The sequence below is a fragment of the Monodon monoceros genome, unplaced genomic scaffold (genome assembly GCF_005190385.1).
Source record: "Monodon monoceros isolate NGI ecotype Baffin Bay Population unplaced genomic scaffold, NGI_Narwhal_1 Super_Scaffold_14, whole genome shotgun sequence".
NCBI classification, from domain to species: Eukaryota; Metazoa; Chordata; class Mammalia; order Artiodactyla; family Monodontidae; genus Monodon; species Monodon monoceros.
In genome coordinates, this window is record NW_021703770.1 from 51929532 (window position 1) to 51943124 (window position 13593).

At 35.3% G+C, this 13593-nt stretch overlaps 1 protein-coding gene across 1 annotated transcript in view; it reads left to right on the forward strand.

Moving 5' to 3' along the window:
* Nucleotides 1-9984: 9984 nt before the first annotated feature.
* LOC114895444 (myelin P2 protein) overlaps nucleotides 9985-13593 on the forward strand; it is a 4695-nt gene continuing 1086 nt past the window's right edge. The window contains exons 1-3 of the mRNA XM_029222861.1: nucleotides 9985-10104; nucleotides 12038-12210; nucleotides 12425-12526. Of these exons, the coding sequence (XP_029078694.1) occupies nucleotides 10032-10104; nucleotides 12038-12210; nucleotides 12425-12526 (348 nt within the window). The 5' untranslated portion in view covers nucleotides 9985-10031. The remainder of the gene's footprint in view (nucleotides 10105-12037; nucleotides 12211-12424; nucleotides 12527-13593) is intronic.

Below are 13593 nucleotides of genomic sequence, written 5' to 3' on the forward strand. Positions count from 1 at the left end.
CACTAAAACAGTGGGCAGAAGAAGTCGGATCAGAAGAGTGTCACAGCAGAGGTAAGCAGGGTCTAGAAGCAACTAATCGGTTAGAAATAGGGTTTGGGGAAAATGGATTCCTGTTTACTTTGTAAAATAGAGTTCAGGTGTCAATACATAAGTTACAAAACAATTTCACAAAAGTTTTCTTTTTTTGATCCTCAGAACAATCAATATTGTACAGGTGATAAAACTGCAACCCAAATGTCATCCATCTGGTAGATGGTAAAGCTAGACCAGAACTTATTCCAAGTTTATCATAACATTCTCTCAAAAGATAGATGTTAAGATAGATATTCAGACATAATGTCAAGACTCAGCGTGCCAAGATTTGAATGCATCAGAGATAGTTAATTGCCCACTAGAAATCTGGACTTGTCCTTCCATAGTATAGCATTGGTATCGAGAAGAGTCTGCAAGCCAGGCACTGCTCAGTACCCAACCTGTCTCCGTGGGGTCAAGTGACTACTTCCTGCACTGGAGTGTGAGTGGAAGTGAAGTGTGCCACTTCTGGGTCAAGAGAGTAAAGAGGCAAGTGCAACCTTTTTCATCTCCCCCAACCCCTGTCCACTTGGCGGACTGAACTCTGAAACCTGAAGGGTGGCGTAGGCATGAGATGAACGGATCCAAAGCCTCTGAGTCACCTCATGGAGAAAAGCCTACCCATAGACCAGGAGCACCTGCAGTGGACACGACAAGGAGCAAGAAATAAACTTCTGGGTTAAGGCTCTGAAATCCTGGAGTTCATGACAGCAGCTAACATTACTCTGAGTCAGTGTGCCACTTAAGAGATTGCATTTGCACTGTGTATTCCGTCATGAGCATGTTATAGGCTAGAATTTAACTACAAAATTAGTTTTCAATTGTTTGAAGGAAGGAATGGGTTGGCATGAATAAATGAAAGTACAGTTTAAACATGAATTGATTCTCTGATCTAACTTTAAGCAAAAATATGTGTTTAGGGCTTCCCTGGTGGCGCCGTGGTTAAGAATCCACCTGCCAATGCAGGGGACACGGGTACAAGCCCTGGTCTGGGAAGATCCCACATGCTGTGGAGCAACTGAGCCCATGCGCCACAACTACTGAGCCCACATGCTACAACTACTGAAGCCTGAGTGCCTTGAGCCCGTGCTCCGCAACAAGAGAAGCCACCGCAGTGAGAAGCCTGTGCACCGCAATGAAGAGTAGCCCCCACTCGCCACAACTAGAGAAAGCCCGTACACAGCAACGTAGACCCAGTGCAGCCAAAAATAAATTTTAAAAAATATGTGTTTACACGTGTGTGCGTGTATATATGTATATATACACATATATATATGTGTGCAAACCACATTTTCTATCAAAGCCTTTATACCATCTCAATTATTGAAAAATTTTGTAAAACAATCAAGGAAATAAAGTAGGAAATTAAGTTGGCAACCTGGATAACACACGATTAGAAAATCATCTGAATTTTTGTGAGTTTATATTTGTTCCTTATGAAATAAAGCTACACACATACATACAGACACACTCACACACTTTTCACTATGCTTTGCAAGTGAATTATTTTTAAGGGATTCCTTTCTCCCATAGGCTAAAAGGGAGCAGATGGCTGAGTCCTAAGAAGGGTTTCCTACAGCTCTTTGTGCTAATGCCTGAAAAGTACGACCTATTTTAATGCTTTTAATATCACTTTCTCTCAAGAGGAAATGCAAATGGAGTAGAAAAAACTGTGACCAGCTCATCATACCTTGTAATGACTAGAGGAAAACACTGAAATGCAGAAATTCTGTCTCTGGTTCCCTCCCCAGTGAATGAGTAACCAGTTCTCGGATGTTAGGAATAATGATGTGAAAGCTTAGACCAGTCTTTGGAAAAGAGGCCGTGTATGTTCAAGTCTAGGAAAAACAAAGCTAATTGCATTGTTTGGAGGAATCACAAACTACTTCTTCCCTCTATTTATTGCCATTCAAAAAAAGAAAAGCTATTAACTTCCTTTGGGCAGCATAATGCAACTGTCACCATAGTAACTAAAAGATCAAATACCCACTGGCGGCTGAGAAAGCTCCAAGAAATGGTTTTCATTAAGAAAGCAACTTTAATCTCAGCATTTTTAAGACGAGAGAAAAGCAGTTATTTGAAACATGAAAGAGGAAGCTATCAAGCCTGAATTGCCATTGTCACCTTCTGTCAAATATATGTCTGGAGGGGCCCAGATGCCCTAGTGGCTGAGTTCTGAAGACAAATAAGACATTGGGCTCAGGGCATCTGGTGTCTAAGAAATTACAGAAGGTATCGTCCTACATAGAAACGGTTCATTGGCTCTTTAATGTCATTCATTGCCTCCATCTGTAAATGATAAAAAATAATAATCGGATATTCTAAAATGTCTCTAAATGTCTGTTTAACGTATGTCTTCCTTACTGGAGTATAAGGCCCATGAGGGCAGGAACTGTTGCTGTTTCACTCACCATGTTATCTCTAGTGCAACTACAGTTCAATTAATTCATGTTGAGAAATTATCTGCATGCATGCAGGTGAGAATATGTACAACGAACCTTGGAATTATTTTACATGCACTTTCCTAGAGTTGTGATAAGATCATGTCATCCTGAATATGGAAAGAACAACCTGCTTTTACCACTGACCAAAGCAATGACTAAATGAAGCAATGGGCGCTACAACTAAGTTTTGCACTTAGGTATAACTCACAGCCTTGCTCTTTAGATGCCTCCAGAGCATATAAAAAAGGGAAGGAAGAGAAGGAAGGGGAGAGGAGGAGAAAGGAAGTTTAGGAAAATCATATTATTGATTATAAGCATGAATTTTAGATGCTTTCACATTTGTTATATGATTTAATGCAAAGAAAGTCCCTCATAAGTAGAAAATATATATTTTCTTCATTCAGTCAGTAAACAAATGATTACCTACTGTATACATGCATGGTGTTAAGTACTTGGAATATTATGTGAATAAAATTACTTATTGTCCCCATGCACATGGAATCAAGACTTCAGTGCATGACATATATATTAATGAAATAATGTCCAAAATCAATAAAAATTAACATGTTAATGAATGAGTTAATTAATTGCAGTAACTGTTAAATGAGGTTATACTAGAAAAGGATAGGAAAGATGGCTGAATTGAAATCTAAAGGATGTCTCTCCAAAGGTAGATAAGAATGAGCTGAAAGTTAAGGATTTACTCAATGGGAGTGGTTATTTTGTTTTTATTGAAGTATAGTTGATTTACAACATTATATTAGTTTCAGGTATACAGCATATGATTCAGTATTTTTACAGATTATACTCCATTAAAAGTTATTACAAGATAATGGCTATACTTCCCTGTGCTAAATAATATATCCTTGTTGCTTATCTATTTTGTACAAAGTAGTTTGTATCTCTTAATCCCATACCCCTAACATGCACCTCCCCTATTACCCCTCCCCATTTGTAACCACTAGTTTGTTTTTTATACCTGTGAGTCTGTTTCTGTTTTTCTATATGCATTCATTTGTATTATTTTTTAGATTTTACATATAAGTGATATCATACAGTATTTTTTTCCTGTCTGACTTATTTCACTTAGCATAATTTTCTCTAGGTCCATCTGCATTGCTGCAAATGGCAGAATCTAATTCTTTTTTATGGCTGAGTAATATTCCATTGTGTATATGTATACCATATCTTCTTTATCCATTTATCTGTTGATGGAAACTTGGGTTGCTTCCATATCTTGGCTATTGCAAAAAATGCTTCTATGAACCTTGGGGTGCATGTGTCTTTTTAAATTAGTGTTTTCTGTTTTTTTCCAGATATATATACAGGAATTGAATTACTGGATCATATGGTAGTTTTGTTTTTAGTTTTTTGAGGGATCTCCATACTGTTTTCCACAGTGGCTGCACCAGTTTACATACTCACCAACAGTGTACAGGGTTTCCCTTTTCTCCACATCCTCTCCAACATTTGTTATTTGTGTTCTTTTTGATAATAGCCATTCTGACAGGTGTGAGGTGATATCTCATTGTTGTTTTAATTTGCATTTCTCTAATAATTAAAAATGCCGAGAATATTTTCATATGCTTGGTGGCCATCTGTATGACTTCCTTGGAAAAATGTTTTTCAGGCCTTCTGCCCATTTTTTGATTGGGTTGTTTGTTTTTTGAGTTGTATGAATTGTTTATATATTTTTAGTATTAACCCCATGTCAGTCATATCATTTGCAAATATTTTCTCCAATTCTGTATGTTACCTTTTTGTGTTGTTGATGGTTTCCTTTTCTGTGCAAAAGCTTTTAAGTTTAATTAGCTCCCATTAGTTTATTTTTGCTTTTATTTCTTTTGCCTTAGGAGACAGATCCAAAAAAATATTTCTACAATTTATGTCAGAGAGTGTTCTGCCTATGTTCTCTTTTAGGAGTTTTATGGTTTCAGGTCTTACATTTAGGTTTTTATTCCTTTTGAGTTTATTTTTGTATATGTGAGGAAATGTTCTAATCTCACCATTTTACATGTAGCTATCCAGTTTTCCCAGCACCACTTATTGAAGAGACTGCCTTTTTCCATTGTATATTCTCGCCTCCTTTGTCATAGATAATGACTATAGGTGTGTGGGTTTGTTGCTGGGCTCTCCCTTCTGTTCCATTGATCTATGTGTCTTTTTGTGCCAGTACTATGCTGTTTTGATTTCCATAACTTTGTAGTATAGTCTGAAGTCTGGGAGGGTGATACTTCCAGCTTTGTTTTTTTTTTCTTAAGATTGCTTTGACAACTTAGGGTCTTTTGTGGTCCCATATGAATTTAGGATTGTTTGTTCTCGTTCTGTGAAAAATTTCACGGGCATTTTGATAGGGATTGCATTAAATCTATAGATTGCTTTGGGTAGTATGGCCATTTTAACAATATTATTTCTTCCAATCAAGAGCAAGGGATACCTTTCCATTTCTTTGTATCATCTTCAATTTCCTTCACCAATGTTTTATAGTTTTCAGAGTATACAGCTTTCAGCTCCTTGGTTAAGTTTATTCCTAGGTATTTTATTCTTTTTGATGCAGTTTTAAATGGGATTTTTGAACTTTCTTTTTCTGATAGCTCATTATAAGTTTATAGAAATGCAGTAGATTTCTTTGTATTAGTCTTGTATCCTGCAACTTAGCTGAATTCATTTATTAGCTCTACTAGTTTTGCAGTGTATATTTTAGTTCTTGGTTTTCTTGATCTTTTCTACTGTTTTTTGATCTCTATTTTATTTGTTTCATCTCTGATCTTTATTATTTTCTTCCTTCTTCTGACTTTGGGCTTTGTTTATTCATTTTTTCTAATTCCTTTTGGTGGAGTTTAGGTTGTTTATTTGAGATTTTTCTTGTTTCTTGAGGAAAGCCTGTATCACTATAAAATTCCCTCTCAGAATGCTTTTGCTGCATCCCATAGATTTTGGAGTGTTGTGTTTCCATTTTCATCTGTCTCAAGGTATTTTCTGATTTTGTCTTTGATTTCTTCATTGATTTATTGGTTGTTTTTTTTTTTTAGTAACATGTTGTTTAGTCTCCATGTGTTTGTTTTTTCCCATTCTTCTCTCTGGAATTGATTTCTAGTTTCATACTATGGTGGTCAGAAAAAAATGCTTGGTATAATTTTTGTCCTTTTTAATTTATTGAGACTTGTGCTGTGGCCTAGCATGTGATCTATTCTAGAGAATGTTCCATGTGCACTTGAAAAAAATGTGTATTCTGCTGTTTTTGGATGTGATGTCCTGTAGATATTTATTAAGTCCACCTGATCTAATGTATCATTTAAGACCACTGTCACCTTATTGATTTTCTGTTTGGATGATATGTCCATTGATGTAAGTGGAGTGTTAAAGTCCCCTACTATTACTGTATTATTGTCAATTTCTCTTTCTATATCTGCTGATTGCAGTAATTATAAAACGAGGGTATATTAGAAAAGTTTAGTACAGATGATTGAGTTGAATCTAAAGGTTGTCAACACAAAGGTAGGAAAGCGTGATTGAGCTGAGAGTTAAGGATTAATCATATAGGAGTGGTTAGACCTTCCAGGAAAAGTGAACAATATTTGTAAAGACCTTGCTAAAAGCAAGGAGGAAATTAGTAGTTCCTTTTCTATTCTCCAGAAGATTTTGTGTAAGATTGGTGTTACTTTTTCCTTAAATATTTGTATGAATTCATGGGTGAAGCCTACAGGCCTGGAGTATCTCTGTGGGAGAAAATTTATTTATAAATTAAATATTAATAGATTTGGGAGTATTCACACTTTTATTTTGTCTTGTATCATTTTTGGTAAATTGTGTACTAAGAAATTTATAAATTTAAAAAAATTTTTCAAATTTATTGGCATGAAGTAGTTCATTATATTATGATCTTTTTAATAACTCTAGGATATATTGATATACCCTTTTATATACTTGCAATCAATAACTTTTGCCTTCTCTATTTTTAAATCCATCTTGATAAGAGTTTGTCAATTTTATTAGCCTTTTAAAAACTTTTAGTTTTGATGATATTTTCTATAATATGTTTGTTTTTATTTTATTAACATCTGTCTTGTTTATTATCTATTTCTGTCATTTATTGTTTCTTTTTGAGCATAGTTTTCTGTCTCTTTTTGTTCTATTTATTTTTGATTAGTGATGTGTATGAAAATTTGGAGAAATAAATTTAGAACTAGAGTGACATTATCTTCTTATGCAGAGAGTTTATGTTTGTCTCTTACTGGTAGCCAAGTTCACTAGCTGACCCAGATCACAGTAAACTAATTTTAAGAGTTGAATTGGTATTAACCAGGTCTATTTCTAGTTCACCTTTCCTCCTGTATTGCAGCCTTTCAAAGTCCCAAACTAAAATATGATTAACCAGAACTCTCCCTCATTGTTCCCCTAACCCTGAAACAATGTCATAAATGTCCTTCAGATTTTGCCTCTCATCTGCCTCTTGCAGAATTCATGGATCACCATAAGGGCAGCAGCCTTAATTGTTGGGCCTGTTTCTCTGGTCTGCTTTTTTTGCCCAAATCTTAGACCCTTAATTTTTCTCTGCCTTTTTTATCTCTCTGATCTCTTGAAGAATTTTTTTATAATTTTGTCCATTTTTTAGATGTCATAGTTGGAAAGTTACCTTACTTTCCTCATCTATCATGAGGAAGTGAAAATTCTAAGATTTATTTCTATTTTCTCAATTTTTTTAAATGATCATTTTTGGGTTATTTTTTCTAGTATTATATTATGTGATTTTCTTGCACCAATTATTATCACAATATTTCTATTTTACAGATAATTTCAGACTCACTGGAATTAAAATTTCTTTCTTTAAGTCTTTATCAAGTCATGAATAGAATATAAGTTCCTTGAGGGTATGGAATCTTGTTCAATGATGTTTAACCAGCACCCTGAAGTGTGCCTAGCCTTTAGTAGGCTCTCAATGCTTTTGCAGTTAAATGAATGGAAGGAATGGAGTCACATCTTTGGTATTAAGTGGAGGATCATGAATTCTTTGTTCTTGTGCTACAGGATGACTATCACTTTTCAAATATACAACTGGATATAGCTTGATGACAATATGTAAGGACATTTTATATAGAGCAAGCTTTACTTATCCATTTTGTTCGGACTTCTGGATTTTCTTTTCAGTGTATCATTCTAGTAGCTTATTTTTATTTTATCTTGAGAATTTATATAGGCAATAAATCACTGAAAGATGAACTCACACTGTAGAGAGACAATGTCCATTTTACAAACATTTAGTTCAAATGTAAATGTATATGTCTAATTATAATGTGACTCTGATGTTTATTATCAATCCTTTCTCAATAGGATATTCATGACTTTCTTATCTAGAAGTGCCTTAAAAGTCTCAAGCCAGTATCTTCTCTCATTGCTTTGATCTGTGCCTTTGACTCATACCTGGGCCTCAGAATTTCATCTTGGCCAATTCCAGAAGTCAGGTACATTGTTGACAATCCTAAAATATAAAATATTTTCTTTGTCTAAAATTGCTTCAAAGTTATAAGCCTTGCCAATATATAGCTCAATGTTTATATTTTAAGCTCCACTGCTATTCTTATGTGCAAAACAAGGTCTGCTGAAAATTCACACAGTTTTCCTGAATGAATCCCTCCAGATACAAGGGCTCAGTTCAATTGGGAAAGGTTGAAGGTCCTTCATAGGACCTTCAGAATTTAGGCAGAACGCCTAAATTTTTGAAGACACAGTCATAGCATTATTCATTTTTATTAAGTGTTTTGGAAAATAACATATTTACTAATCAAAAGCCCTTTCTTTCATAGCTGTATCTTATATCCCAGTACAATGTACTCTCTCCAGTTACATTCTCCTGGGTCTAGGATTGAGTTAGCTAGTTAACTGAGGAATTTTTCTAGTCATTATTTCATGTCCATCTTGAGTTATACAGGCACAAGTAATTTAAGATGACACTTGGACTCACTGTGTATAATTCTACATTTTTTACCCAACTTGGACCCTAACCACATAATTGCAATGGTTATGCTACAGCTATGGCATTGGTAACCTGAGCCCTAGAGGTCAGTGATTCTACCTGCTACGGGTAAATTGATAATTGGTTATTTTCATTATTGTGAAGAGTGCCAAACTGTGTACTAAATATATAAAACCTGGTAATACCAGTTGTCTCAAGGCCAGGATTAATGTCAATGTAGAAAAACTGCTAGGAAAGGGTATGGCATCAACTTGGTATTCCCAAGAGTAACACTTATGTTCAAAGTGGTTTCATATTTGCTCCCCTTGGTCAAAGACTGGGACTTTGATGTATCATATAATCTGGATGCCTCATCTCTTGGTTTTCGCTTCTCTTGCTTTTTGAGCAGAGAATGAGTGTCTCTATCCATGGTGATGTCAGTATTGCCTGATCTTTGGCCAGGGCCTCCAGCACACATGTTATAGCAGGAGCAGTGTAAGATAATGGTCTAACATCTATGCACTGAGAAAAAATACCAGGTTCAAATCCTACCTCACCTTATTCAAGTTTTGGACAGAAGTTACCTAATCTCCCCAAGCTCCAGTATTCTCACTGGTAAAATGGAGATAATAATAATGCCTTACTCTTCGAGTTGTTGAGAGAATCAAATGAAATAATCTATATTAAGCACTTAGCACAGTGACTACTGAGCTCTCAATATATATTAATATTATTTTTGTAGAAAATCCTTTCTAAAATTGTAGATTTACTTTAAAGGACTTAAACTCAATGTTGTTGTATTAACCAAGAACCTGCTTAATTTGGAACTAAGGTTTTTTTAAGATGAAAATCTTTTCTGTGGTCAACGAGCGTGTTATAGTGCTACTTTTTGTTCACCCATGAAAGCAATTTCTGTGTTCTGCTGTAATAGACTGACCGTATTGTCTGCCTACTCTAACTGCCTTGGATATGCCAACTATGCCAAGCCTCCCTTACCTATGAATACTTCCTCACACTGCTCCCTTGCATTTCTCTCCCACAACATATTTGAGGCAGTTATCACAATACTCATGGACATTTTTCCTCTCTTTATTCTCTTTCAATAAGAATTCTTAATTGTGCAGACTCAGGATTGAGAGTGAACAAGATGCCTAAATACACACACACACACACACACACACACACATTCATTCATTAATGCTCATATAATTTAATTTGGTATAGAACTCAACTGATAGACTCTTTTCCAAAGCATTAAGGACCTAAGCACTTCTCAAAAATGTAAGAGCAACCAAAATTTTTTTGAAGGTTCAAATAGTACTGTCATTGATTTTTATAAACATTTTTGGAAACTGAAGGAGACATTATGTGAGGTTCTCTTTTGTCCCAGTGGATGATTGAAGAGCCATTCATTGCCCAGTCCTGACACTGCTTTTCCCCATTGGGTCTCTGTGAGAGTCACATGCTGTGGACATCTTTGAAAAGAATCTTCTGAGACTTCAGCATCTCATTTGAGTCTCCTGAATCTCACCTACCACTGTGTTGAATTCTCATCCATCACAATGAGCAACAAATTCTTAGGCACCTGGAAACTTGTCTCCAGTGAGAACTTTGATGATTACATGAAAGCTCTGGGTAAGAAATGTTCTCTGTTGTTCTAATTGAGAGGATCCTTTTTGAGAAAGATGCATGACTATTTCCTTCTAACTCCTTTTCCAGGAGTCTGGGAGTTTGCACAGGTTGAAGTACAATCCTCTTCTGGGATTAATCTTCTGTTGTGTCAATCAGATAATTTATCTGCATTTTATTTGTGGCAATTTTAATAGATTTTAACTCAGATAAGAGCTGCTTAAATGCATTAGAGTGCCCACTGATTTCAAAGGCAGTTTCGTATCAATAAGGTTTTCGTTCCAAACCTGGAGGAAAGAAATCTTAGAAGCTTAGTCAACCTATTTTCTGGCTTTCCTGAAAGTTAGATCTGCAACAACTAAAGTGCTCATGAAATAAAGAGTTGAATATACTAAAGTTAATGGAAAACTTCAATTTAAAATTTTGATGCTTAGCTATACCAGAAGTTTTCTGTCTCTACCTCTAGGTTGTCTGTTATTACATAACTATGTGGATAAAGAGTTTGTAAAAAGTGAATGCTTCATAAAGCAGGATATTCACAGTCTAGGAAAGTTACTGAGAGAAAAAGAAGTGTGTTGTGGCAGTGAACTCAAGCTCATTTACACTAACATCAGGCTTTCCTGGAGATGGAACAGTGGATGGAGATGGAAAGCCTAGTCATTAGTATAGCAACTTTATTTGCTACTATTTCTAGGGAATTTTCCATAGATATGAGCACAAAAGTGTGAGGAGTCTTTGGAAATGTCCAGAGCTGTATAAATAAGTAGAGAGTGAAGCCAATGACCTCAGATTGCTATGCTCATCAAAGTACTTATAATTTTACCTGTTCAGAAAGCATATAAGAAGAGTTCTATTTTTAGATAAAATGAGCAAAATCATGTTGTGTTGCCTGGAAAACTATGGGAACTTATGGGAATAGATCCATACCATAAGATTGGTTAAATTTATGGACTTCACTTTATAGCCGAGGAAGAAGCAAAATACAATATAAGAAAGTCTCAATGAAAGACTCCCTAATTGTGTGATTTTCAAATTTTAGAGTGCATAAGGACACCTGGGGGTGTTTGTAAAATGTAGATTCTTAGTGTCTATTGTAGAGGTTTAGTTTGAAAAGCATTGTCCTTAATCATATCAAATAAAAAAAGATTAATCAGAATTAGAAGAAAGAGTATCGTTCACAATCCTTTATTGGCTCTAACTCTTCACACTTCTTTATGTATATATAAATATAAATATATGTATATTTATATATGACTAGTTTTTTCTTCATGTATCTCTCTCATCCGACATTTCTATTTTTCCATGTATTTCTGTAATCTTGGGTAACATAGTAATAATAATTAAGAGTCTAATTTTGTTTTGTTTTCAAATGCAGAAACATTTTTAAAAACTATTTTATTTATCTATGATCATTTGTAATGGTACAGATCATTTTAGGGGCTACAACAAAATTTCAGAAATGAGCTTCTATCAAGGATATGGGAGGAATTCTTTTCTATATCCATATTATATTACTGAGGGAAAAAATCATAGAATAGCATGTATAAGTCATAGTCTCATTTAAAAATGTATCTACAATATTTATGCATACAAACTAAAATGTCTGGAATGATCCATACAAAACTATAATTAGTAGTTTTTAATGGAGCATGGGTTTGGATGTGGTAAAAATAGATGACTTGCACTATTTAAGCTAAACACTTTTAGCTTTAAAATCTGCAGGCATTACTTTTGTAATAACAAAACTTAAAATATTCAAGTCCGTGGACATGTGTTTCCATCAGGTGATGAAACATGGGAGAAGGTCCTTAGCAGTAAGTGCTATTACTTGCCATCTATACAGCTGAGGCACAGCTGAGCATAAAATATGGCCACCCATAGTCCCTTTAGGTAGAGGTTCTCTTGGTCAACAAAATTCTAACAGTATCTTGATTTTCAGGTGTGGGATTAGCCACCAGAAAACTGGGAGATTTGGCCAAACCAAGAGTGATCATCAGCAAAAAAGGGGATATTATAACTATAAGAACTGAAAGTACCTTTAAAGATACAGAGATCTCCTTCAAGCTAGGCCAGGAATTTGAAGAAACCACAGCTGACAATAGAAAGACAAAGGTAAAAATTGTTTCTCTTCAAATTTGGTCCAGTCTACTACTATGAGAGAGAAGATTACTCCTGCTAGTATTCAAAAGGGTAGACCACTCCCTTCTGTTGAAAAATGAATGTGCCTCATAAAACATCTGTTATGAAAATGATTCAATACTGAATGACCTGCTTCTTTACTCAGCCAAAGTCCGAGCAAGTCAATTATGTAAACCTATCTTTGCAGAGCGTTGTAACTTTGGCAAGAGGCTCGTTGAATCAAGTACAGAAATGGAATGGCAAAGAGACAACAATAAAGAGAAAGTTGGTGGATGGAAAAATGGTAGTGGTAAGAGTAATTTTACTCTAAATACATAAATATAGCCATTTAAATAGAGAAAATGGTTATATTATTTTCAAAATATTCTCTTTTCTTTGCAATACAAATGGATAAGAATTGTTAAGAATAAAATCAGAGTTAATGTTTGGGTGATCTTTGAACTATAAAGACTCATCTACAGGTACTTCAGGTTCAGATTCAGGAATTTAGAAATGATACAACTCATTTGTTATTTTAGAAATAACAACACCTAAAAATGATAAAAAAAAAAAGTATGGGTAAACCTCATTAATTTAGACACACAAGGAGAAAAGCAAATCTAAGTTTTAAAAGCAAAGCACATCCCCAGTCAATTGTAGAATATTTGTAGATAGCTAAGCATTTTGTTTTCAAGAATCCATAGTAACTTGGACTAAAACATGTCAACAACTCAAGCTGAGGCCATTGGAGACCTTTTGTAGTTGGCAGGTAAAAATGATGACAAAGGTTATATGAGATGACCTCTAACAATTTTTTTAAGTCTCAGGTTCTGTTCTTACTAATCAACACGCAAATTGACTATAGATAGATTTATGTAGTTCTTTGAACATTCTTTTCTTTAGTACAGAGGAGCTTTATCCTTAGCTCCACAGCAGATTTACATGGGGAATAAATACCAGTATGGGGGCCCCAATACAGATCAACTGCATGCACATCTCTTGGGGAGGAGGAGCCATCAGTATTTTTAAATGTTCGCCAGATAATGCAGATGTGCAGATAGTTTTGAAAACCACTGTTTTAGTAGATTTAAATCTGTGCCAATTATGCATGAAAACTTGCCACTTAAAAAATATACCCCTGGGGCTTCCCTGGTGGCGCAGTTGTTGAGAGTCCGCCTGCCGATGCAGGGGACACGGGTTCGTGCCCCGGTCCGGGAAGATCCCACATGCCGCGGAGCGGCTGGGCTCGTGAGCCATGGCCACTGAGCCTGCGCGTCCGGAGCCTGTGCTCCGCAACGGCAGAGGCCGCGACAGTGAGAGGCCCGCGTACTACAAAAAAAAAAAAAAAAAAAAATATATATATATATATATATATAT